The 27913-nt window shown below is 41.8% G+C and overlaps 1 protein-coding gene across 2 annotated transcripts in view; it reads left to right on the top strand.

Moving 5' to 3' along the window:
• RAPGEF4 (Rap guanine nucleotide exchange factor 4) overlaps positions 1-27913 on the top strand; it is a 221493-nt gene that overhangs the window by 26170 nt on the left and 167410 nt on the right. For both annotated transcript variants that reach the window (XM_075070110.1, XM_032784584.1), the window contains exons 3-4: positions 852-940; positions 16468-16614. In XM_075070110.1, coding sequence (XP_074926211.1) covers positions 852-940; positions 16468-16614 — 236 coding nt within the window. The remainder of the gene's footprint in view (positions 1-851; positions 941-16467; positions 16615-27913) is intronic.

Here is a 27913-nt window from a genome sequence, read left to right as displayed (position 1 = left end):
TAAAATAGCATGAAATAAAGTTGATTCTCAGCATAAAGCACAAGAGGAATCCACAAAAGTAGCACTGTAGATAAATATTTGAAGTGTTTTCTGAAACAGAGTTATAGGGACCATCCCCAGAAAGAGAAAAGTGAATTATTTCCTTGTATTTCTCCTGATAAGAGTATTTTTCTAAATATCTTTGGTTTCTATTCTCTATTATTTTTCCTGGTGAGAATCAGAAAATAGTAGCAACATAACAAAAACATGTGGAGCTCACTGTAATATAAAGTTCCATTTAGGAATGGTTAATAAAGGGTTAGCAAATGATCAAAAGATGTTATAAGCGTATTATAGATATAAATAGAATGTGTTATAAATTATTATAAGCCATGACTTATAAGCAGCCTACTGATCTGTTGGACTGTATAACTATCTAAAACAATTGATTAACCATTTATTAAACACCTGTTAATACTTTAACCTTTTTATAAAAATAATTTTAATATAAAGTGTGATTGATGGGGAAGTCAATAAATATCTCAAATTTCAGAGGCACCATAGTAAAAGCAAGTTCAGAGGACCTTTTTATTAACTAGGATAGCAGAAAAAAGAAAAGCAAACAAGAAAGGTGGCCTGAAACATTGCTATCTATTTCCATTTGTACTGAGATTCTATGTATGGATACCCTAAAGCTGGTATGCTGCAGTTTCACTGGGTATCTTAGCAGATAGATAAATAGTCAGATATAGTGTGGTGAATCCTATGGTGGTAGCAGTCAGTACAGTAATACATCAACATGAAAACATTTATCAGCATTGTTAGATATGCTTACAATAACAGTGTTTATTTACAATATTTCATGTCTTCAGTATTTCGTCAGGGTGATATCGGAACAAATTGGTATGCTGTTTTGGCAGGATCACTGGATGTTAAAGTTTCTGATACGAGCAACTACCAGGTAAAAATACAACTGTTCTTTAAAACAACCCAGCTGCATGGCACAAAGAAATATTATGAACTACATAAAAGGGCTAGATGAAAATGGTCTGCATAGTGTCAATACTTTGCTTTTTTGTCCATCATAAGCATGCTAGTGTTATCTGTGTTTTTTGTTTAAATTTGCTTTTTGTCTTTTTGCTCCTATAAGAGGCAACCCATGTTCTTGATTTAGGGGAACTGAAATTTAATAATCTGAAAGAGGATCTGGATCTGAATGTAAAATAGGAATCACCACAGTCTGTCATATTGTGGGTTTGTGTGATGAAGTGCAGCTCAAGGTCTTTTTTAACTGAATTCTGTGGAAAAATTTTATTTTAGTCCTTTACTTAAGAAGTTTAAACTGAAGCCCCAGCCACTGCAGTTTGCTGGTCCTGACTGTCAGGAAGCAAGGTCTGCAGAGCCGCATCCTGCTGAGCACAGCTGGCCTGTAGTAGGCTCCTTGATTGGTTGGAAGAGTCAGCAGACCAGCTCTTAAGCTTTGCAGCAATTTAGTATCTGCTCAAAGCATTTGCCCATGGCTGTGGTAGCTTCTTTGTCTGCTTGCTCACAGCCTTGTTCCTGCTTTATTCCAGCTTTGATTTAGGTTTGCCTTGGATCCAGTCTTGCTCCTGTCTTTGCCTGACCACTGCCCCTGCTTTACCTTGCTCCAGGTAACCTGGTCCTAACCCTCAGCTAGGGCTGCCAACTTTCTGATTTGCAGAAAACTGAACACCCTTGCCCCGTCCCTGCCCTGAGGTCCTGCTCCCTGATCACTCTGGAGGTGTGGGCTCCAGGGTGGGGCCAGTGATGTGGGGTTTAGGGTGAGGGAGGGGGCTCAGGGGTGGGGCAGGGGTTGGGGTGCATGCTCCGGTAGGGAGTTTAGGTACCGGAGGAGGCTCATGTTTGGGGTGCAAGAGGGGGCTCAGCTCAGGGCTGGGGCAGGGGGTTGGGATGTGGGCTCTGGGTGGCACTTCCCAAAGGTGGTGGGAAGCGGCGACATGTCCCTCTGACTTGTAGGTGCAGGGGTGGCCAGGTGGCCATCCGGAGGCACCGCCCCCGCAGCGTCCATTGGCCGCGGTTCCCGGTTGGCTGCAGCGGCCAGCTCTGCATGGCTCCCAGAAGTGTCCGGCATGTCCTGCTGGCTCCTAGACGCAGGAGCGGCCAGGGTGGGTCTGCGCGCTGCCTTGAGCCCCAGCTCTGCAGCTCATACTGGCCAGGAACTGCCGCTAATGGGAGCGGTGCCTGTGGACGGGGGCAGCACATGGAGACCCCTGACCGCTCCTGTGCCTAGTAGCAAGTGGGATGTGCCGGCCAATCGCAGGAGCCATGCAGAGCCATCTGCTCTGGCAAACCAGACTTTTAGTGGCCCATTCAGCTGTGCTGACCAGAGCTGCCAGGGTCCCTTTTTGACTGGGCATTCCGGTTGAATGCTACCCTTGGCTCTGATTCCAGACTTCCGACCATGGGCTCTGATTCCTGGCTACCGACTCTAGCTCCAAGTGCTAGACATGACCACCCATGTGTCTGGTCTCTGACAGTAATAGCACACTGCAGCCTTCACTGTAAGATGAGGAAACTAGTATAATAACATCAAAGTATTAGGACTGCTGGCAGGGCCGCCCAGAGGATTCAGGGGACCTGGGGCAAAGTAGGGGAGCTGCGGTGGTTGTACTCACCTGGCAGCGTACTGGGTCTTCTGTGGCATTTTGTCAGCGGGGGGCCCTTTAGTTGCTTCACGTCTTCAGCAGTACTGAAGGGCTCCCCACTGCTGAAATGCTGCCGAAGACCCAGACCTGCTGCCAGGCCAGGGGTCGTGGGGCCCCTATGGGGCCCGGGACCTAGGGGAAATTGCCCCATTTGCCCACCCCCCCAGGCAGCACTGACTGCTGGTGTGCTAGGCCAGGCACCAAGAAATAATATATGTGCAAGACATGGAGAGAGGAGAAGCAGTAAAACACTAGGTAAACTTACTAAATTCTCAATAGCTTGGCAGTCCTGGAAACTGCAAAATTTAAAGTTTATATTAAACACATAAGAGGACCTTTTCTCCCAGAGTGTAATCAACACATTGAATTCTCTGCCTGAGGAGATACTGGAAAAAGCCACACATAGAGCTTATTTGTATTGGTTGTTTTTTTGGATTTGTGTAACAAGTTCCTTGAGCCTGTCTGGCTTCCTCCAGTTTGAAATCCATCTGAAACCATTTCAGGTCACTTCTTGCATCTATGTATCATGTACTCTAGAAGTTTGCACCAATATAGCTACATCAGTGTAGCTACACTAGTGTAAAAAATTTAGTGTAAACAAGCCTATGAAAGCTGGGGTTCAAGAAGAAAAAAATCACCTGATGGTTACTTCCATATTCAATATAAAAATGACAAATACAGAAACAGCTTTTGTTTCACTATTTTTAGTAACTTCTTAATTGTACTGAGTATAGACTGAGAGGGAGAACAATTAGCCTAATTTAAGCAAGTTGTTGTATGGCTCAGTTGGCAGCAGTAGTCTCACAATATAGAATGATAATGTTCTCCTAGCAGTCCCCTTTCCGTGCACCTCTAGTGGATGCCCAGGTAAAAAAGATCAGTTTATACTTCCCAAAAGATGAGATGACTTCAGTATTGAGGACAACATTTCTTATCTTCTCAGTAAAATATTGAAAGATGGATCTGAACCAGAATCTTAGATACAGATGCACTTTAAATGTGGACTCTGAATGTTCTGGCTCAGCCTTATCTCTAGTGTCTTTACCACTTAGGATGGTACCACCTGAAAAATTCAGGATTTTTAAAATCTAAGTAATATTCCTGTGCATTCTAGCTGACTGGCTTCCCCTGTAAAGACAATCAAATGGCAGATACTAGTAAACTTACATGATTCACTTATGATTTGGGATTATGTTTTTCTCATTTCTGATTATGACCTTTAAATGTGAACTGGAAATTTGTTTGGTTAAAAACAACAACAAACCATTTATTATCCCAGATCACTGCCAGAATATAGATCCATAGATTCCACGCACGAAAGAGACCATTGTGATCATCTAGTTCAGTGGTTTTCAACCTGTGGTCTGCAGACTATCTCCCAAAGGGGTCTGCATCACTATTTGAAAATGTTTAGGTGTCCACAAATGAAAAAAGGTTGAAAATCACTGATCTGCTCTGACCTTTGGTATAACACAAGCCATAGAACTTCCCCCCAAAAATTCCTAGAGTGTGTCTTTCAGAAAAAAAATCCAATCTTGATTTTTAAAATTACCAGTGATGGCGAATCCACTATGACCCTTGGTAAATTATTACAATGTTAATTGCTTGCATGGTTAAAAATGGATCTTCTTTCCAGGCTGAATTTGTCTAGCTTCAACCTTTTGCCGTTGGATCGTGTTTATATTTTTCTCTGCTAGATTGAAGAGACCATTATTAAATATTTGTGCCCCGTATAGACTGTCATCTAGTCACCCCTTAACCTTCTCTTTGTTAAGCTAAATAGATTGAGCTCCTTTGATTCTGTCATTATAAGGCAGTGGTGGGCAACCTGGGGCCCGTGGTTCAACTGATTATCCACCAGGGCCCCTATATCTTTTTTAGAGTAACTGCTTCCCACGATAGAATCCCCCATCTCGTAAGCATGGCCTACACATTCTTTGTTCCTAAATGTATGCGTTTACATTTAGCTGCATTAAAATGTTTGCTTGCACCCAGCTAATTAAGTGATCTGAATTGCTTTATATCAGTGACCTGTCATCTTCATTATGTACCATTTCCCCCAATTTTTCTGTCATCTACAAACATTATCAGTGGTGATTTATGTTTTCTTCTAGGACGTTAATAAAATTGATAAATAATGTAGGGCTAAGAACCAGGTGCTGTAGGGCCCCTCAGAAAAACACCTGTTGGATGATGATTCCCCCATTTACAATGACTTTTGAGACCTATCAGTTAGCTTTTAATTGTTTAATATGTGCCAGGTTAACATTGTATTTTAGTTTTTAATCAAAATATTGTGTGGTTCCAAGTCAAACACCTTACAGAAATCTAAATGTAGTGCTGTACACTACATCAACGTAATTCCCTTTTATCACCAAACTTATAATCTCATTGGAAAAAGATATCAGCATAGAATTAAACATGGCAAATCAACCATTTTAATTTAAAATGGGATAATCAGCTCTTCTTTTTACTTAGTTAACCCCTGAACAGGCTCTGTGTTTCTTTTGTAGTAGGTGTTGATGATAACTACTATCAGCAAGATGGGAACTCAGCTGTATGGTGTTGAAATTCCTGATTCTTTTCTATTTTATTGAAACAAGGTATTCTTCACATTGATTTAGATGTTAGAGATAACAGGAAAAACGCAAATTTAGGATTTGACAGGTAAAATGTCTTGTTTTACCTGAGTTGGGATAGTATTAAGCTATCTTAATATGTGCAGAACTATAGTATATCACAAGAGGGCAGTGTTAGAATACATAAGAAACAAGAGAAATTAGCTTCTGAGGGAACCTAGAATATTTCATATCAAAATGACTAGTTTTAAAAATCTCATCCAGCTATTTAATCTGTTCATTTGTTGAGTTTTAACCACAATAGATTTCTCTGTTAATAGTAATTCTGTCTCTGTGACAGAAAGAGATGCTAGCTGCTGTCTACTTCTGCAACAATTTCACTTGTCATTAAAATGGGGCAAGACAATTACAATGCAGAAAAGTGTCAGAATTACATGTCCAGTAAATGTTGAGTGGCCTATGGGCATTTCCACACAAATTGTTTAAGTGTTGACTATGTGTTCAGCAATGTGTAAGAAACGGAAGCGGATGTCTCTGTTTTAGTGATAAAAGTATCACACTGGAAGGGATGGAAGAATTTGCAGTGGATTTTCTTGCCCCTGTCCCTACTCCATTTATTCCCTTCTTTTATGGGTTAGGTAGTTGCATCTACCCCGATAACATTTGTGCATGGGATCAGCGAAGACAATTTCCTGGCCTTGTTATGAGTTTGGTAGAATAGGTCCTTACTCAGTGTTGTAAATGGATTCTGTGCACAATTTTTTTTTCCTACAATGTTTTTAATTTGTACTGTGATAGCACTCAAAGGCCCCCATCATAATCAAGGCCCTATTGAGCTGGGTGCTGTAGAAACACACAGGAAACCTCTACGTACTATAAATTTGTTAACTCCCTTTAAAAATAGGCAGTTTTTCAAGTGTCACAACTGTAATGCCTCAGAATGAAGCTGTGAGTAAGTTTTTGATAAGAGAAGGCCTCTAAGCAGCCATTTAGGATCATCTTTATTATTATTTTCTTTTTTATTGCCACAAAGTGTGCTGGACTCATAACAGCAGACATAAAAAGACACAAGGCCGGCCTGATCTTGCACTATTGAGCTTTGTCATTGACTTCAGTGGACACAGGATTGGACTCGCTAACTCTTCCCACAAATGCTTATGATTTTAATGTGGACAAGACACAATGAAGGAAATGGGGCAGTGAAGGTTTAAGATATCTGCAAAAAAGTCACGTAGGCCCTGATCCTGCTACAGTCCATCGGCATGACTCAGAATGCAGGACTGGGCCACAGTTACTAAGTTTAAAGCTTGTATGCATTTTGGTGGAATTTTAAAGACCATATGCAGATAACATGGATCAAGTTAAAAATAGTGAAAATAACTCAGTTGCTTATTGTAGGCTTCACAGACGTGAATTTAGAGGTGGGATTTAAATGATGAGGGATGAAGGCTTGGCAAACCAAAGTAGGGGAGGCACATCAATCATAAGCACCTAGAGAATAATAGGGTTGTAAGGAATAGGCAGCATGGCTTTGTCAGGAACAAATCATGCCAAGGCAACCTAATTTCTTTCTTTCACAGGGTCACTGACTTAGTGAATATTGGGAAGCAGTAGATGATGTGTCTTGATTTTTTTAGTAAGGCCTTTGACACAGTCTCACATGACGTTCTCAAAGCAAACTATGGAAATGTAGTCTAGATGAAATTACTATAATGTGGGTACACAACAGGTTGAAAGACAGTACTCAGAGTAGTGCTAAATGGCTCTCTGTCAAACTGTCTGTATCTAGTGGGGTTCCACAGTCATGGATCCAGTACTAGTCAATATATTCATTAATTACTTGGATAATGGAGTGGAAAGTATGCATCGAAAATGTGCAGATGATACCAAGATGGCAAAAGTTACAAGGACTTTGGAGGACTGGGTTAGAATTCAAAATAACCTGGATGAATTGGAGAATTGATCTGAAATCAACAAGATGATGTTAAATAAAGAAAAGTGCAGAGCACTTAAGAAGGAAAAATCAGATGCAAAAATCAGATGCACAGCTACAAAATGAGGAATAGTTGGCTAGGTGGTATTACTGCTGAAAAGTATCTGGAGATTTTAGTGGATTACAAATTGAATGAGTCACAATGTGATGTTGTTATGGTATAAATCCCCACTTTGAACCTTAGCGTCCAAAGATGGGGTACCAGCATGAATTCCCCTAAGCTTAATTACCAGCTTAGATCTGATAGGCTGCCATCAACCTGGACTTTCAGTGCCTGGTACACTCTGGTCCCCCCAAAACCTTCCCAGGGAACCCCCAAGACCCAGATCCCCTGGATCTTAACACAAGGAAAGTAAACTCTTTCCCCCACCGTTTCCTCTCCCAGGCTTTCCCTCCCTGGGTTACCCTGGGAGATCACTGTGATTCAAATTCCTTGAATCTTAAAACAGAGAGGAATGTTACCTTCCCCCCTCCTCTTTCCCCCTCAGCAAGAGGCCATACAGATTCAAGCTCCGTGAATCTAAAACAAAGAGGAAATTCACCTTTCCTCCCCCTCCTCTTTCCCGGAGAGAGAGACAGTGACTAATACAGAGAGAAATCAGGTTTTTCCTCCCCTGCCTTCTCTCCTTTCTCCCATCAATTCCCTGGTGAGTACAGACCCCCTCCCCTGGAGTCTTACCCAAGATAACCAAAAAATCAATCAGATTCTAAAAAAGAAAAGCTTTTAATAAAAGAAAGAAAAACATAAAAGTTGTCTCTGTAATCAAAATGGTAAATGTTACAGGGTCTTTCAGCTTATAGACACTAGAGAGAATCCTTCCCCCCCAGCATACATACAAATTTCAACAGAGATACAGATCTTCCAGCCAAATACACATTTGCACATAAAGAAAAACAATCAAAAAGACTAAACCACCTTTCTACTTGTACTTTCTACTAGAAGAAAAAATTAGAGAGCCTGTAGGTACGTCCGGTCACTCTCAGTACCCAGAGAGAACAACAGACAAAGAAAAACACACAAAACAAAGACATCCCTCCACCGAGATATTTAAAGTATCTTGTCTCCTGATTGGTCCTCTGGTCAGATGTTCCAGGTTCACAGTTTGTTAACCCCTTACAGGTAAAAGAGACATTAACCCTTAACTATCTGTTTATGACAGGTGTATTGTGAAAATGGCTAATATCATTCTGGGTTGTATGTAAGACAAGGGAGGTAATTGTCCTATCCACCAGTAGTGAGACCTTAGGTGGAGTACAGTGTACAGTTCTGGGCCCTACACTGTAGGAAAGATGTGGACAAACTGAAAAGAGTCCAGAGAAGAGCAACAAAAATGATCAAAGGGTTAGAAAACCTGACCTATGAGGAAAGGTTTTTGAAAAACGAACAAACAAACTGGGCATGTTTAGTCTTCAGACTTAAGTCTAAGATTACCAGAGGGGGAGTCTTCATTGTCTTCTTAATAACAATCTTTAACATAGTTGATCAATGGTTCTCCATGTCCACTGAAAATAGGACAAGATTTGATCTGATGCCAGGAAAATTCAGGTTAGATAACAGGAAGAATGTTTTGACTATAAGGGTAGTTAAGCTTTAGAATGGGTTTCAAAGGGAGGTTGTGGAATCCCCATCACTGGAGGTTTTTAAGAACAGGTTGGACATATATACCTGTAAGGGATGGTGTAGGTTTACTTCTTCCTGCCTCAGTGTAGGAGCTGGACTTGATTTTACTTTTTTTTCTCCTCCAGGTCCCTTTTAGTGCTACATTTTTATAATTCTTTGATTTTTATAGGGGACTGCTTGCTCTAGTGTAAATGAAACAGTCATTATGAGATATATGTGTATATCTGTGTGTGTGTGTATATATATGTGTGTATATATATGTGTGTGCGATAACAGACTATTTGGAACTACAAGAAACTTTCATGTAGTTTCGGTTTAAATGTGAATTTTTAGACATTTGCTTATCTGCACATTACCAGAATTTTAGGATGTTTTAGACTTCCGTTTAAACCATGTTTGTTACACTTGAACAAAGGGTATGAGATCTTTGCCTAATTTTCCTATGAAATATCAAAACTATCTTCTCAAGCCATCTTTCTTTGGAAAATATGATTATGCATATGTGACACATGCCCTTTGCTGGATTTTGCGTTAATTATGTAAGTAGCCCAGTTGGTGTGATATATAAATATTTTAATTGGAAACTAGAAGAGAAGTAGTGCTTCTAAGAAACATCATTATCTCCCAACACAAATTACCTTTCCTCATATAAAGAGTATTTCCCTAATAGTTTTTTCACAATGACCATATACTGTTGAACTGCTATTCTAATATGGAAAATCATTGCCACCTTAGCTCTTACAGATAAGCCAATAGCTTATCTGTAAGAGCAAGAGCTTCTTTTCTTAGCAGTTTAAATGTATTCTTATGTGGATGATACTACAGGAACGTTTCTTCATAATACAGATTCTTTTGGTTCATTTATATCCTTTAGTTTCTCTGATTATATAAGGGAACTTGGTTTGAAGTAAACCTGAAATAGTCAGCAAGCCATGGTGTTTTTAACAATTCACCTTTAAAAATACATATTTGTATATTTGTCACAATGAATGTGCAAAGGGTAGGGAAATAATAATCCAATTTTTTTAACTGAAACAACCAAATCACCTTTCCATCATAGATTCAAAACACTGAATAAAATAACTTTCTAATTAAAAAAAAAAAAACAACCGTCTTCTATTCCCACAAAATTATTTTTCTCTTTCTCATTCTCTCTGCTTCTGTGAGATTGCTCACAGAGAAAGGCACTACTCTATATGAATGAGGGTGGCAGAATTTGGACCTTAGGGAATAAGTAATTCCCTTGTGCACACTACAGTCTGCCATGTTTGAAAAAGGATGTTCCAGAAGAAGGGGAGAAGCATACATTGTAGATGTCTGGTGTTTGAGGGTTTAAATTTGTGATTCTGATCAGTTCCATAGGATGTTACTACAGCTCTCTTATAACTGAGGATTTTTGAAAAAACATCTTTCATCATGAGTCTTAAACCTGCCACTGAAATGCAGTGAATCTAAGTACATAGTCTGCGACCTGAGCTCTCTATGATTTCACAGTGTGTGCAAAGAACATACAGCAATGGGAACAAACATATCTTTCCAAGTCCTTAATGCTTCTTCCTTTTAAATAACTATGTGAACCTTGGCTGGTACCTGGCAGATAGAACCTCCTGCTGCTTCTGGGATTTCAGAGGGGAACAGCAGCCTGAGCTTCTAGCTGCCAGCAATCCTCAAGGTAGTCTACATGAACAGCAAGAGATCCTTGAGTGTAATGTTAACAGGCTTAATAGGAAGCATTCCTAGGGGATGGGAGATACATAAACAGAGAGCAGGGGGAAAAAATGGGACTCTGAAGCCTTGAAGAAGCGAGATGAGCTTGCTCCCTAACTGGCTCAGAGAAACCACTTCTCATGTAGAGAAATGATGGCTGGAAAAAAGCTGAAAGAACTTTCACTTGACAGAATCCTGGACTTTTCTTTTATGAACACATGATTCCCCAGGCTCCTTGACCTGAAAACCTATGGTGTTAATTTATTTCTTAGGGTGAACAGCTGCCTCATCAAAAGGTCTCTTAGAAAGTGACTCCTTGACAAACGCATGTCCCTGACTATCCTTCATCTGTTCTGGTTTTAACAAGTGTTTCCTTTCATTGCTAAAGCCCCCGAAATGTGGAGAGATTTTTTTCCTATTTTTGAGGGGTAAAGAGAGTAATAGATGTAAATGTTGTTCATAATCTGTCTAATTGGAAAGTTTCTATTTCTTCCATTCTGTGAATTTATTTCTGCAGTAAGGACAAAACAGAAGCCATTTTCTGAATTTAATAAATAAAGTTGAGAGTATCAGAGTCCTTGAGAACAAAATCAGTATGGACAATAAAGGCATTTCTTTGTACCTCCATTTGAGTGCATTGTTTGATAATGGTTGGATAGTTGCAGGACATCACCTCTAAAAACATCATACAAAGCTTTGTCTAGGGAGAGACTTTGTTTCTGGGTATTATTGGACTGCCGTGTAACCGCTATTTATAGACTCCTATATGCTCTCTCCCACACACCCTCCCCCACAACTGCTCACGGTTGCCTTCCTGGAAAATGTATTACCAACAGTTGTTAATTTTTTTCCTAGATCCTTAATTCTTTTCCAAGACTATACTTATTTTATTTTTCTGACTATATAATTTTATATGGAAATATCTGTACAAAAGCAATTTGCCATGATTCAGGGAACTGGACTATTATGGATATTTGTCTTTGTAATGTGATTACAGAGCCACTTACTTGGTCTTAATAACATTTGCCTATTATCGCGTATTAGATGCATGAAAGGAAAACAATGCAATTTTAAGCACAGAGAATGATGCTGAAATATGCTCATAAATGTTCCCTGGTTTATGAGCCATGGGCAAGAAGTAGGTACATTGCCAGAAATTACTGATTATATTTTGTGTCCATTTCAAGAATCCTAAATTTTAGAATTAAATCAAACTGTGTTACTAATGTTATATCAGGTAAAATGAGCTTTAGATTTTCTATGTCTTTTTGTATGTTTCCCCAGTAAACTACAATATATGCTTTTTTTTTTTTTTTATCACACTATTGGTTGATTTGGGGCCTTCATTTCTAGTACTCTGCTTTTGTTTGGCTGCAGTAATGTCATTTATGTCAGAACTATCCCAGGGGACTGGATGGTTAAGGAGACTGGACTATGGGTCTTTTCAGTTCTAAGGCCCTGATCTTACAATGAGATTCATGTGAGTGGATTCCTGTGCTCATGTGGAATCCACTGCAGTTTGGGGACCATAGTTATTAATCTGAATCCATTCCCAGTTGTTCTGGACTTGTTACCTTAAAATGCCTGATCTGTGTAAAATGAGTTTTTGTCTAATTTCTAATGTATTAAACCATTGGCAGATTTACTGTAAGTCTCAGTCGAAAGGCCATGAATTGATTTGATTTATAGAGGGCACTGCCATCAGACCTTGAAAGATAGACAAATATATTATACATACAAGAGGATATAAATCCATTATTATTGGAAGATGACTTTAAGAAAAAAGTTGCAGTCAAATATTCCTTCTGCTCACAGCAGCCTAGAAAGGGCAGAAACTTTAGATACAAGAATTGCCTTTTCTCTCCTAGTTACCTTATGATCACCCCTGTCATTTTTAAAGGATCTCATTGTAACAGGTTGCTCCCCGTTAAGGTGCCACTTGATATGCTGGGATACCACTGAGCCCACCTGTTCCGCCAGGGTGGGCCCCCTTCTAGGGCGCAACCCCCTGTGCTCCCTAGAATGGAATCCCCTGTCAGCTGTGGGCTTACGACTAACAGCCAGAACAGACCCTTCGCTGGTAAGCTTTGTACCCTCCTCTCTCCTCGAATTGGGTTTGCCTCCAGTTAGAGTCCATGGAATCTGCACCCACCGCAGCAGTCTCTAGGATTCCAACACTTTTTTCCTTTGGGCTTTCTGCGAGGACACATTTTTCTATGCATTTTAGAGTGAGTTCTGTTCCTTGCTTAACTGCCACTTCCTGGCAGCCAGCAACCTGGACAGACTCCGTACCATCAGGCAAAACACTCCCATCCCCTGAGGGGATAGCCACCGGACAGGAACTGGTTTTACCCATTCCCATTCCTTTGTAGCAAACTGCTTTGCCAGGGCTGCAGAGGAATTAGAGAAATTCTTCCATTTCCTCAGCAGTTTCTGTAGCTTGAGTCTTTCCCTCTGGGGCTTCAGCACAAGATTCTTTCTCGCTGCTGACAGAGCTCTGGACAGCCTGAGCCACATTAAAAAAATCGTTACCCAAAAGAATTATTGTAGGATTATGAGGAACCACAGCAACAGGCAATTCAGCTTGCAGAGCCCCAGTTTCCATGTGCATGTTAGCCAAAGGCACAAGAATTTTGTCACCTCCTACTAACAAAAGCTCTGCGAGCTGTCCTGGCAGAATGTCTTTCTCCTGAACCAGGTCTCTCCTGACCACAGAAATTTCTGCACCAGTATTTCTCCAGTCAGGGAATTCTCTGCCATTTACTCTAAAGGCTGTCAGGTACTTACTGCGTGGCTGTGCAGTGTCAATCTTAAAAAACCCTGTATGATAAGTGGCAATTGCCTGATGTGCCTCTGTGCTCTGGAAAAATGACAAGGAGTCCGGTGGCACCTTAAAGACTAAGGGATTTATTTGTGCATAAGCTTTCGTGGGTAGAAAACCCACTTATTCAGATGCATGGAGTGAAAATTACAGATACAGGCATAAATATATATTGGCACATGAAGAGAAGAGGGTTTCCATACAAATGGAGAACCAATGTTGAAGGCTAGTTTAGTCAGGGTGGATGTAGTCCAAATAAATCTGTTAGTCTTTAAGGTGCCACCAGACTCCTCATTGTTTTTGTGGATACAGATTAACACGGCTACCTCTCTGATATGCTGTGCTCTGGATAGCAGCTTTTCCATGAGTTACCTGCTGCTTGTTTCCACTAAGTACAGGGTATCTATTCCTTAGGTGCTCAGTGGAATTACAATGATAGTACCATCTGGGCTCTTCTGGTTTTACAGGGGATTTGGGACAAGGACTGGAGGAGTGAACTTGGGGAGGTGAGTGTCCAGCCTCCCATCCACCCTCCTTCATCCCAGGGGTAAATGAGGACCTTGCTTCCCACCAAACTTTAACCCCTCTGCCTGTGATTTATTCCTAACTGGTGCTTGGGATTGTTAAAATTTATCTGCAAAAGTTGCAAGTTCTTCAACCTCCTCTACCTTTTTATCCCATAAACAAAGTTTTACATCATCATTAGACACAGTCAGGAACTGTTCCTGAGCAACCAAATCACACATTGCTTCAAAGCTTATAATTCCTTTTTCCGTTACCCATTTATTCAGTACATCTCTCATTTAGTTCATATGAGTCACATTACTTAATCCAGCCCCTCTCTTACCGCGTCTAAATTTTACTCTGTAAGTTTCAGGTGTAAACTGAAACTGTTTCAAAACCAATTCCTTAAATTTACTATAGCTTGAAGCATCGCTCATTGGCATCTTATTGAATATGTCCAGAGCTCTCCCATTAAATTTTACAACCAAAGTCGTCATCTTTTGATCCTCAGGAATTGCATGGAGCATGCACAGCCTCTCAAAGGTGACGATGAAGTATTCAGCAATGTCCCCAGATTTGCTGTATGCTGGACACAAGCGCTTCCACTTGTGAATTTTTGGAGAGGTGGAGCTCCTGGGGGGTTCTGTCTCCTCCACTCCATTATGGCCAGTTTATGCTTCATTTCTTTGTCTTTCAGTTCCAGGGCATTTTTCTGCCTGTCTGCTTCTGCTTCTGCGGCTCTCTGGTGGCTTGCCTCTTGCTCATCAGTTTCTATCTATTTCAATTCTAACTGTCTCTTATGCATTTTTTCACTTTCTTCTACTTGCAATCTGTAGAGCTCCAACTCTTTGGTAGCTTCACTTTCTCTCGTTTTTATGCTTTCCCTGTTCTTACTTCTCTTGCCCGAAATAAGCAAACAGAAAATAACAAACCAGTAACCACTTTGTCTGTTTTCTAGCCAGCACACTTAAAACTTACTTAAAATCACCACCAGTGTCTCATAGCAATAAACTGTGCACATAATCCTTCTCGACTACGCCTCAGTGACAGGTTTTCCTCCCTTTAAGGTGCCACCTGATACCACTGAGCCTTCCTGTTCCGCCAGCCTGGGCCCCCTTTATGCTGTCTTGCTGAGCTGGGCTCTTAAGCCTCCATTAGCACACGCACAGGCAGGGCCATACCCAGCTGCAGAAAGACACAGAGACTGAGATCAGCTCTGGGAAGACTCAGCTTAAGGGACTTGCTCCAGCACCAAGTGGCCACCTCCCTTGGAGTGCAGACCCAAAGGTATATTTTCTTGCTCTGTATTGAAAAATCTGATAGCGCAAGCTCATAAAAATTCACCTTCTCCCTCAATGTGAAGAGAGCGATGCACAGCTCCTTGGCTGCCCACCCCGAGATATGAATTGCACAAACTGGGTTATGTTATAAACAAGAAATAAGTTTATTAACTACAAAAGACGGATTTTAAGTGATTATAAGGGATAAAGCAGATTACTAAGCAAATAAAGCAAAACAGGCAAACTAAGCTTGATTCACTAAAAAAAACAGGTTACAAAATGTAATTTCTCATCCTAAATGTTGAATTAGGCAGGATGCAGAGTTTCTGTAGCTCAGAGTTCCAGTTATTTCTTCTTACAGAGTGGACCCCTGTCTCAGTCTGGAGTCACCTCTGCATTTCCCTTCAGGTTAGTTCCTTTGTCCCTTCAGGTTCTTTCAGCAGCCCTTCTTCTTGGGTAGGCAATGGAGGAAAGCCGAGATCAGCCCCGTCCCCAGCCCTTAAAAAAGATTTACCTAAGGCAGGAATCCTTTGTTTGATTCCCCACCCCCCTACAGAGGAAAAGTACCAGCAGTGTCCAAGATGGTATTTTGTATCAAGTGATCTTATCACCTGACCTGATAGTGTCACAGCTACATCTCTTAGGAAGGAGAGAGATTAGAATCTTCACAGTCTTATTGGTTCTTCCTAATGGGTCATTCAGGGTGATTGCCTACTGTCTGGTTGGTGTTCCCCCCAAGTACATACACAGTTGTAATTGTTACATAGTCAATATTCCTAACTCTAGATACAGAAATGATACATGCATACAAATTGGATAATTGCATTCAGTAAATCATAACCTTTCCAATGATATCTTACATGAGCCATCTTGTAAAAAGTATATCTTAGTTATGTCATTCATATCACACACTCCATATTCTTCATAGAAATATGGTTAACGTCACACTCATCATCACAGCTGCCTAAAGGGATCCATGACCAGAGATCATGACTTTTTCTTCCAGAGGTGGTGGTGACTCCTGTGCTGTGTAGTTTACAACAAGGCAGATCTGATCCAGCTAGTGAGCAGGGAAAACAGAAGTCCTAAGTGCATTCTGAAATCAAGACTTCCTGTGCCACTGGACCAACCCAGCCCTATCCTTCCACTCCAGTGTTAAAATGCTTATCCTAGAAAATTAAGTAAGAATCTAAGGCTATGCTGTGTAGCATAATCAGCTGATAAGTGATATAAAACTACAGACCGCTTCAAAAGCCAGGAATTTAATGCATGTCCTTTTTCATTTTTGATTCAAAGGATGCTGTGACAATATGTACTCTGGGAATAGGAACCGCTTTTGGAGAGTCAATTCTGGATAACACCCCTCGCCATGCTACTATTGTTACCAGGGAATACAGTGAGCTCCTTCGAATTGAGCAGAAGGATTTCAAAGCACTTTGGGAGGTAAAGCCAAAAGACTTATTGAACAATTAATACAGTTAGAGAAAAGTGAAATGTATGTACATAATGACATTATGATTGTGTCTTAATGTGTTCAGTTTTAGCAGAGGAATATAATTTTTTAATTTTTTTTTTTTTTTTTTTGGAGAATGAGTTAAATCCACTTGTCCCTTTTTTGATACTTCATCTTCTGCAAGATTACATATCCTTATTAATATTTCTTCAAAGACCATCCTGTTTTTTTGTCTTGACAACTTAGCTTAATAAGTTACTCCACAAATGCATTAGTCTCCATCAACAAATAATTTTCTAATATTTGTTTTAAAATTTACTTTAACTGCTGTTTACTTCTCCCTTTAACTTATTTTGTAAAATGAAACTAACTCAGATTAACATATTCATTTGTGCCCTCCATTTGCTGGTTTGTCAGACTTCTATTTACTTTTGACACCAGCTAGTCGAATCACATAGCAGACCCTGATCAAATTGCACTTGCATATTGTTCCTCATTCCTCCTTGTTGTTATCACCAAATGGAAGAGTTTTAGAGCTGATAACTGACTGAAGACCACTTAAAAATTCACTGGTATTATTTGGCATCGTGAATGCTTGCAAAGCCCCCCAATACTTCCCTCTGTAGTGAATGTATGGTTCTTGAATCTGCTTTCTATTGTTGTTTAGTTGGGTGTCCCTGCCAAGCACGTGTCATTTGTGTGCTTGCATGCTTAGTTGGCAGATTTTAATAATTCATGTCTGAATTTTTGCAAGATTTGAAAAACATTACTGGCAATTGGAAGCCACCATTTAGGTCTAGTCCACACTATGCTATCTAATCCATATGAACGAACCGTTGGATCCATGCAGAGCCCTATTGATTTAACTGGAATCTGTACAAGTTAAGGGGTCCACCTGCACGTAACAGATTGTGGCCTCAAGGTGAGGTTCTGCAAGTAATAATTATGTTTAAAGAATGATTACTGCTTGTAGCATTCTAGCTTAGTTTCCTTGGCTGGTGTGGGCAAGGTTTGGGTTTTTTCCACTCTCTGTGACCTGTGTTAACAAAACAGTGCTATCCTCTAAGAAGCATTCTGGTAATATTATTATAATAAAGTTTTCAGAAAAATTTCCTGGCAGCATTGGTCAGAGAAATGTCACTAGTGTCAGTCCCCTGTAAACTTAGTTGTTCCAGGCATGTTTTATATAGTATAGCAGGGGTGGGCAAACTTTTTGGCCTGAGGGCCACATCGGGTTTCCGAAAATGTATGGAGGGCTGATTAGGAGAGGCTGTGCCTCCCCAAACAGTCAGGCATGGCCTGGCCCCCGCCCCAGCCCCCTATCCAACCCCTCCTGCGTCTTAGCCCCTGACAGTAGTCTGGGACTCCTGTCCCATCCAACCCACCCTGTTCCCTGTCCCCTGACAGCCCTTGGAACTCCCGCCCCTGACTGCCCCCCGCCACCCCATCCAACCTCTCCTCTCCTTCCAGACTGCCCCCGCAGGACCTCTGACCTCATTCAACCTCCCTGTTCCCTGCCCCCTATCCACACCCCTGCCCCCTGACCACCACCCCGAATGCCCCTTCCCTTATCCAACCCTCCCCCCACTCCCTACCCCCTCACCACGCTTCCTGGAGCACTGGCAGCGGGCAGCACTACAGCTGCACCACCCAGAGCACCAGGACAGGCAGCTGTGCCACCCGGCTGGAGCCAGCAACACCACCGCGCAGCATAGAGCACCGGTCAGGCCCCGGCTCTGTAGCTGCGCTTCCCCAGGAGCTTGTAGCCCCGCCTCTGAGAGCATTGCACCAGAGGCGAGGCGAGCTGAGACTACAGGGGAGGCGGAACAGCAGGGAAAGGGACTGGGGAGTAGCCTCCCCGGGCAGGTACTCAGGGGCCGGGCAAGAGGGTCCCGCGGGCTGTAGTTTGCCCACCTCTGTACTATAGCGTGGGCAGGGCATCAGAGTGCCAAGGTACTGTTGAAACATGTCTGCCACTGAACACACTGATAGTGGCAGACTTTGCTTCATTGGTTGAGCTTCTGTAACTTACAGCAGAATTTGGCCCAATGTCTTTAGCTCAAATAGAGCTGTAGGAAAACACTCGAGCAAATATGTGAAGAATGCTGTTCCTGCAATGCTCTAGGCTCCATCTCTCTTCAGATTTTACAGTGTTTAAGTGCCATGCTTAACTATGGTATGCCTTGACTATCTTGTAACTTGGTTTAGTGTTATGTTTACAGATGGCAAAACTTGTAATGCAGATGGAGTCTTGGATGTTAGTGATGGAAGAGAACAAACTTGGGCTCAGGTTTTGTCAGTTAAAATGCTTTTAGTTCACCTGTCCCTAGATGTAGGACAAGAGGTGTCATCTGTGACATCTAAGAGATTTCCTTTCTAAAAAGAAAGTAATTGGATCTCATCTTTGATAAATGGAAAAAAACAAAAAAAAACTTTAGCATATGGTTTGCTTTTTTCGATTCTGAACGTTGCATGCTTTTAAAAATATTTTCCTCTGTCAGAAGCACCTTTAAAGATGTTCAAACGAGAATTACAAAGCACTTTGAAAATATTTTTCCTTTGACTACTCTTACTTAAATGGTTGATACAAGGTTGTTTATTTTTACAGAGCAACTTTTACTTTTTATAATGTTGAAATTATAACAACCCAATCCAAAAATGGTAGCTTCCATCAAGAGAGAGCTGTCTTGGGAGCATTTAGCAGTCACTTTTCAGTGTATTTCTGACCTGTTACAATATTCTTTGTATAAAATTTTATGTGCTGCAGGTGTCACTCCTAGACTGTAGGTTGACTGGCATGTGCTTTCTGTGCACTTTCCAATCAAATTATTTCTGAATCTTTGAAGTCTTTCTTGTGGGCAATATTCCTGAACATCCTATACAACAGGAATGCTGAAGAAGTTAGCACTAGTTGGTATTTTAGCATGTATTAGCAGGACTTGAAAAGGGGTATTTGGTTTTGGAAGGCTGCTTTTGCCTCTATGCGGTACGTTAATTCCAAAGCCACAACATATGTGGCAGCTAAAAAATAAAAATTCTTTACAAAGAAAATATATATTCAAAATATGTGACTTCTTTATGAAAATCTCTGAAAATAATAGTAATATTATAATACTTTCATTGTACCATAAGTGTACATCTTTCCTTTAACAGTAACTTTTTGATGAGTTGTGGGACTTGTGTTGTTCAGGGCTTGTTCTAGAATCAGGTCACCTTTGTTTAGCCAAAGCAGATTATGGCACAGTTGTTCTGACGCAGTGAACAAAGACCATGCCATTCCATAACTTCTGTATTTACATTCATTAAAATGCTCTACATAACCAAGAATGGGACACAGATTAGTTTTCAGTGGTGTCCTGGGAAAGACAAGAGGACAACAATGTCAGCATCATTACAGCAAATATCTTCAGGAAATTTAATATTAAAATGCACTGCATACCATTTTCAGCCCTCTAGATAACTAGAGCTGAACTGCAGGGTTGGGATGGGAGAAGCTGTTTAGTTTCTTTAACAAATTCAGAAAGCCTTACTTTAAAATTCTATCTTTATAAAGTCACATCATGGTGCCAATTTTGAATCAATGCTATTTTCATACAATTTTCTCTGTATATTTATTTAAATCAAATTGTAAATTGGTTTTATGCCTGTATAAAGTTACATCACTGTAAGAAACAATATTATTGATCTTCTATATTGCTTCATATCCGAGGACACACACAACCTGATGATAAAGTGTGAGGATTTACGCCCCTGGTAGCAGGGCAGTGCAGCCTAGCGGCTGGAGTCTATAGCAGGGGTGGCAACCTTTCAGAAGTGGTGTGCCGAGTCTTCATTTATTCACTCTAATTTAAGGTTTCGTGTGCCAGCAATACATGTTAATGTTTTTAGAAGGTCTCTTTCTTTAAGTCAATAATATATAACTAAACTATTGTATGTAAAGTAAATAAGGTTTTTAAAATGTTTAAGAAACTTCATTTAAAAATAAATTAAAATGCAGAGTCCTCCGGACTGGTGGCCAGGCCCCGGGCAGTGTGAGTGCCACTGAAAATCAGCTCGTGTGCTGCCTTTGGCACACATGCCATAGGTTGCTTACCCGGGTTTATAGAATCGCCCCTGGTAGCAGGGCAGTGCGGCCTAGCGGCCAGAGTCTATAGAATCGTCCCTGGTTGCAGGGCAGCGCGGCCTAGCGGTTAGTCTCTCCCACTCTGCTGGGCCCCGACCCGCGTCCCTAACAGCAACATAGGACCTTGCCATTGGCTCAGCGGGGGGGGGGGGGGTCCTACCGAAACACGCTGAGGCTTACCAGGGGCAAGGTACCAGTCCGTCATCCCCCCGGGTCGCTTTCTACCGGCTTGAGAGTTGAGGTCTCCCACGAGTCCCTAAGTTCCCCATGGGTATCCGGGTCCGTCGCCTCCTCGGGCTCCTCCTGTAGTAGGGCTTCCTGCTGGCCAGGAGAAGCTTCAGTTCCGGGCAACTTCCAGGGTGGTGGCTGGTCCTCTGCAGGAGCTTCCTGGTTAGGGTCTTCCCCTGCAGCCGCAGGCCCAGACTGAGCTGAATTCCCTCCTTTTCTACTCTCTTGGAGCATGCCCAGTACGGCCAGGGCAGGACTTTCGCCATCAGAGCTCCTGGTTTGATGCTGCTGGGGCTAGTGCGGGGTGAGGCTGCCCCGTCACACATAGTTAATGTATATTTGGCTTAATACAGAACCTGTGACTTTTATTTTAATTACTGTAGGACTTCATGGACAAGACTTCACCCTCTACGTGAAAAGTAATGATTTACTTCTGTACAGATTTTTATGAGGAGTCTTTTTTCCTCCCTGAATTTTATAGACTTTGTATATATGGAAATACAGTAGTTCTACCAGATATGTGTAGGAGGGAAGGCAGCTTGTGTTTCTTGGGAAAGATTATTGAAAAAATAAAAGGATATTCTTTCTGCCCTTTAAATACAGACAGGATCTTCTATGACCTTCATTTTTAATACTCAGGGAATAAGCCAGTCAAAACAGATGATATCGTCCTGATAAGAGCAATTACCAATGAAAATGGTCTAGTCTTTTCTCTAATGCCTACGTCTGTTTAAGCAGCACCCTGTTCATGAACATCTGCTCAGCCTCAGAGTGTGCTCATCCTCAGAGACATCTGGTTTTACACCAACAGCTGCTGCAGCACATTGGAGAAGATGAAATCTCTGGCTAAGTTCTTACAGTGAGCTGAACTTTATTGCTTGACAAAGAAACTCTAGGAGGAGTGCAGAATCTCCTGTGTCCTACTTTTGTGCACTGGCTTATCTCTGGTCTTCCTCTTCAAGGAGTGTTAACACAGTCAAAAAATATTCTTCATGTGAGAACTTATTAGTTGCTCTGTTAGCACTAGACTTACATGGTGTTTTGTGAACGTATACTAAGAGACATTCCCTATCCCAAAAAGAACTTACTTTCGCCTTTGGCATTATCAAGTTAGTACAGAGCTACTTCCGAGCCCTGCATACTGCAAAGGACTAAGAAAACCATATCCAAAAATAAACGTTAAGGCAGAAACTACACACCAGGAGCTCTGGTCATGCATATCCTGTTGGGTCTGTGGTTCGCTCTGCCTCCAATTTTCTGATTCTTTTACACAGACGAGGAAAGAACTACATTGATTTGTATGGTGTATCTGTTATTGGAGTTCCCTCACTACTCTATCCACAAACTTTGTCCTTTCATGCAGTTACAAACCGACTCAAACTATGACAGGAAGGAAGTGCATCTGCTGGGAGGTGACTTATTTTTAGAAGTCTTTCCTACTACTGTGAATTGCTCAAGCTTCTTGGATAATGCACAAACAGCTAGTTTCTTCTTCTGTGGAATAACATACATTCCTTGAAAGATATTTGATCATGATTAAATGAAGAACTGATCTTTACTTGGTGTGCAGTAACGTTGGAGAGAGAAAGAGAGCTGGCCTCTACAAGGTCAGAACGAATACTTTTATTCTTTTTATTCGCATTCAGCAGCATTATACACATTACAGCCTGATAAATAATAGTGTAACTTGTGTCCTGCTGTTGCCCTTCCGATGGTATTCTAGCAGCCCTCAGTGTGTCTCTCTGCATTGAAATCAAAACTTCTGAAAAAAATGCTTTCCCTTGGAAAGTTCTAATGTTACCATTTAATGAGCTGGTCAAAAATGGATCCTCTGTGAAAACACAGGAATTTACAAGTAGATGCAGTGGAAATTTGTTTAAGAAATACAAATATTGAACTGTGTCGTGACTTGAATGTTCCATAGTATTAGATGTGAACTTTTTGAAAGGGTTGGTTAGGTTCTCAAATAATCAGATTAGCGGCAATTACTTTGCCCTTAGTGCACATGTACATGATGTCTGTCTGACCTTTCTAATGCAGTCTTCATCTTAGGATGCAGGCACCAATTTTATGTCAGTGGGACTTCTGTGTGGATCTTAACAACAGGCTGGATGTGTAAAGATTTTCATTCATTTATATTTTCCATTTGATCATTCTTCTTCAACACAGCAAATGAGTTATTTATCTAAACAGTACTGTGTCATTATTAAATTGCATGTAAGTGTTTTGGAATTAAATACAGTAGGCTATTTCTGAGAGGTAGGATTTCCCTTTCGTCTTGATAAGTGGAGAACATACATTAAATATTGGTAGAAAAGAACCTTCTGTTTTCTCTGTAGTAGAACCTTTCTCAGAATACTGTTTCTTGTGTAAGGAATACTGAGAATCTCGAGTCAGTGTCAGCACTTTCTAATTCACCTTTTCATCATTGAGTATTGCATAGCTGATATGTTTCACAGTTAATTTGAGAGGGAGGGTAAACTAGATACAAGAAATGAAATATTGAAATAAAAATGCAAGAGAAAAATCAGATTCAAGTCCAGACACCTGAATGGTTTGGTTGATTTATGGTATACTATTTTGACAGTTTATTGCTCAGTAATCAGTTGCACAAATCATTACTATAATTTAATTACCACTAGGCAAGTACAGTACAGATATAAAACCATATAATTAATAAAGTGAAGAATATTTAGCTTGATGGGATGATCGGGTGATTTAAAATAGTGAAGTGTTGAGACCCACATAAGTATAAGAAATGTGTGCATGGAATACTTAGCTATGTGTAACCACTTAATGGCATCCTCTTCATTGGCTGCTGAAACTCGACTTGGATAGTTCATTTCTCTTATATGGGTTTATTTAAGAAATGGAAAGTTATAGTAGATTGCTGTCTGAGCATAGCATCAGGCAACCTGTCAAATACTTGTTTAATCAGACTGAAGAAGAAACAGTCCATGTAATAAGGTAGACAACACACATTACAGGAAAATAAAAATATGGAGAAGTACAAGCTTGTAAAATCTAGTGTCTTGTGTAGTTCGGAAATACACACTTGACCATCAGATGCTCGTGCAAAGGAACAGAGCTAATGTGAGAGATGCTGAGAAATGTAGTGGTGATTGGCAGACAGAAGATTGTTGCTGGAGTAACATTAAAAAAGTCAGAGCATATGCTAATTACTAATACGACAGTAAACACAGATTTGGCAGAAAGTGGGGGAAAAGCTTCTTACGCAGCCAACATCTCACCTTCGTATCTTGCACAGTACTTCTCTTACGTGTTTTACCAGCATGAACAAGGAGAGCTTCCAAAATATTTATTACACTCAAATTAGTGTCAGATTTTGCTCTTCGTTACACTGGTATCAATTCAGAGTTACTTCCATGAAGACAGTGAAATAATACTGGATTTACACAGGTATGACTGAGAGCAGAACTGGCCCAAAGTGTTGCTATTACTCTGGATTTGATTATTTTGCAATATGCTTTTACAGTTTGTTCTTTAGTTTTAAATGTTTATTTTCAAAGAAAAATGCTTAACTTTAATAAATGATTCTCTGTCTGGTAGTGCAGATGTAAATCAATATGGAATGAAATTCTAGCCGAGTAGGTGAATTGAAGAGTACACCAGAAGAAGCTGAAATTGTGTAAGAACACAGCAATAATGGAGCTGTGCTGGTGGAAGGTGGAATGCTGAATACTTGCCCAGGTTTTGTGGCTCTGTGGCAGGCCATAATGGGTCATAAGAATGTACCTCAGCCAGGGGGCTTTGCTTAAGCAAAAGTCTCTCCAGCAGTATTTGTTCCCAAGCCCTCCTCAACTGCTTTTGAGATAAGTTAAGAGACTTTTAGTAAGGGAGCAGACATAAGATGGAACCTTTCTTTGATAAAATTCTTGATAATGGCAGGAAAAAAATAGGCATCCATTTGAGGTTGGGATGTTTTCTTTGTTTGAGGAGACAGTACATAACAGATATCAGGTGTAGTTTTATTTGCAATCAGGGAACACCATGGAGTCCTGTCACATATACTCTGTGTGTGTGTGTGTGTAATTATATATATATTATATACACACACACTATGGATGGACAAAAGACCTACATCCATACTTACTGAGAAACAGCTAGTTATCCAACGCTTCAACATAGTAAAGAGGAAGCTGCTCTCACAGCTTGAGATAGACCAACTCCACATTACATCCCAGACTCAAGAAGACCTGGAAGAACAAGTGGATGTGCAGCCCACACCTGAAGCTGAAACTTCACTGCCACCCCCTCCATTGCAGAGCACAGCAGCTGATATGAGGCATAAGATCATGGAAAAACTAGCTACAGTCAATCCTCGAGACCGATTACCAAAGCTCAGTGGAGAAGTACCATCAGATAGTATGTTAGAAGATGCCAATAGAGCCCTCATGACAATCCCTACTACCACCATAACTCAAACCAATGAACTGGTATACGCTACAGCCTCTGTAATCCTGGAGATGCTTGGCTACACGATCAAGAAGAACAACAGTATGTACCCACCCTGGAAAATGAGGTTGGAGGATAAGATCAAGGCGACTCGGAGAGAAGTTAGTCAGCTGGTGGAACTACAGAAGGGTGTAGAGATTAAGGATAAGACTCGGCTACTGAAAAAATACAAGGGCCTGACTCCATCTGAAGCCCTAGAGACTGCTAAACAAAGGCTCACAGCACTGGCTACCAGGCTAAGGAGATACACTAGAGAAGCAGAGGCCAAAAAAGTAAAAGCCCTGTTCTCCAAAGAACCATCCAAGGTGTACTCCCAGCTGCAGTGCAACAACACAATAACAGCAGAGCCACCAGCAGCAGAAACTGAACAGTACTGGAAGAACATATGGGAGAAAGAGAAGACTCATAACACCAGTGCAAAGTGGCTGCAGGACCTGAGAACAGAGCACAGCAATCTCCCAGAACAGAAACCAGTCACCATCACAGTAGAAGACATCCAGCAGCGGGTCAAGAACATGAAGAGCTGGACAGCACCTGGACCAGACATGATCCACACCTACTGGCTAAAGAAACTAACAGTAGTGCATGAACGCCTAGCAGCACAGATGAACCAGCTGCTAGCAGCAGGCTCCCACCCAAACTGGCTAACACAAGGAAGGACAGTGCTGATCATGAAAGACCCCTGCAAGGGGACAGAACCGTCCAACTACCGGCCAATAACCTGCCTCCCCACAACATGGAAAGTCCTATCAGGCATCATAGCTGCCAAGCTACAGGACCACATGGGCCAGTACATGAGCACAGCTCAGAAGGGCATTGGGAACAACACCAGAGGCTCAAAACACCAGTTGCTCATAGATAGAGCAGTCGCCCAAGACTCAAGGTCTAGACAGACCAATCTGAGCACAGCCTGGATTGACTACAGGAAAGCCTACGACTCAATGCCGCACACGTGGATCTGTGAATGTCTGGCGCTATACAAAGTCAACAGGACACTAAGGACCTTCCTCAAGAACTCAATGGGACTATGGAAGACAACACTAGAAGTCAACTCAAGGCAGCTTGCACAAGTGGCCATCAAGTGCGGCATATACCAAGGTGATGCACTGTCCCCGCTGCTGTTCTGCATAGGCTTAAACCCCCTCAGCCAGATAATCACAAGGACTGGATACGGGTACAGGTTCAGGAGTGGAACTACCATCAGCCACCTCCTCTACATGGATGACATCAAGCTGTATGCTAAGAATGAACGAGACATCGACTCGCTAATCCACCTGACGCGGATCTACAGTGAGGATATCGGGATGTCATTCGGACTGGAGAAGTGTGGCCGGATGGTAGTGAAGAGAGGGAAGGTAGTCAAGACTGATGGGGTGGAACTACCAGCGGGCCACATAGCAGACATACAGACCAGCTACAAGTACCTTGGCGTCCCACAGTCACATGGAAACCATGATGAGGAGGCAAGGAAGACAGCAACATCCAAGTATCACCAAAGGATAAGACAGGTCCTGAAGAGCCAGCTCAGTGGGAAGAACAAGATCCACGCCATCAACAGATACGCCCTGCCGGTCATCAGATACCCTGCCGGTATAGTGAGCTGGCCAAAGGAGGACATGGAGGCTGCCGATGTGAAGACCCGGAAGCTCCTCACAATGCACGGAGGTTTCCACCCCAAGTCCAACACCCAGAGACTGTATACCAGCCGGAAAGAAGGCGGGCAGGGCTTGGTGAGCGTCAAAGCCACTGTCCTGGACGAAACCCGGAACATCCAGGAGTACATCAGTAAGATGGCCCCCAAAGATGAGCTGCTGAGAGAATGCCTGAGGCAGCAGCAGACATGGGAGGAAGACCAAGCAGAAGAAGTGCCATGGCAAGACAAGACCCTGCATGGGATGTACCATCGACAGATAGCTGAGGTGGCTGACATTGGGAAATCCTACCAGTGGCTGGAAAGGGCTGGACTAAAAGACAGCACTGAGGCACTGATCATAGCAGCACAGGAACAGGCACTGAGCACCAGATCCATTGAAGCAGGGGTCTACCACACTAGAGAGGACCCAAGGTGCAGACTGTGCAGAGAGGCCTCAGAGACAGTCCAACACATAGTGGCAGGATGTAAGATGCAGGCAGGAACAGCATACACTGAACGGCACAACCAAGTGGCTGGCATTGTGTACAGGAACATCTGCACAGCGTATGGGCTAGACCCTCCCAAGACCAGATGGGAGATTCCACAGAAGGTTGTGGAGAATAGCAGGGCTAAGATTCTGTGGGACTTCCAGATCCAGACGGACAGGCAGGTACTGGCCAATCAACCAGACATCGTGGTAATAGACAAGGACCAGAAGACAGCGGTGGTGATAGATATAGCAGTGCCAAGTGACAGCAACATCAGGAAGAAGGAATATGAGAAGCTGGAGAAGTACCAGGGCCTGAAAGAGGAACTAGAGAGGATGTGG

This window comes from Chelonoidis abingdonii, chromosome 10, assembly GCF_003597395.2.
Source record: "Chelonoidis abingdonii isolate Lonesome George chromosome 10, CheloAbing_2.0, whole genome shotgun sequence".
Taxonomy (NCBI): domain Eukaryota; kingdom Metazoa; phylum Chordata; order Testudines; family Testudinidae; genus Chelonoidis; species Chelonoidis abingdonii.
This window is presented reverse-complemented; position numbering and strand designations above follow the sequence as displayed.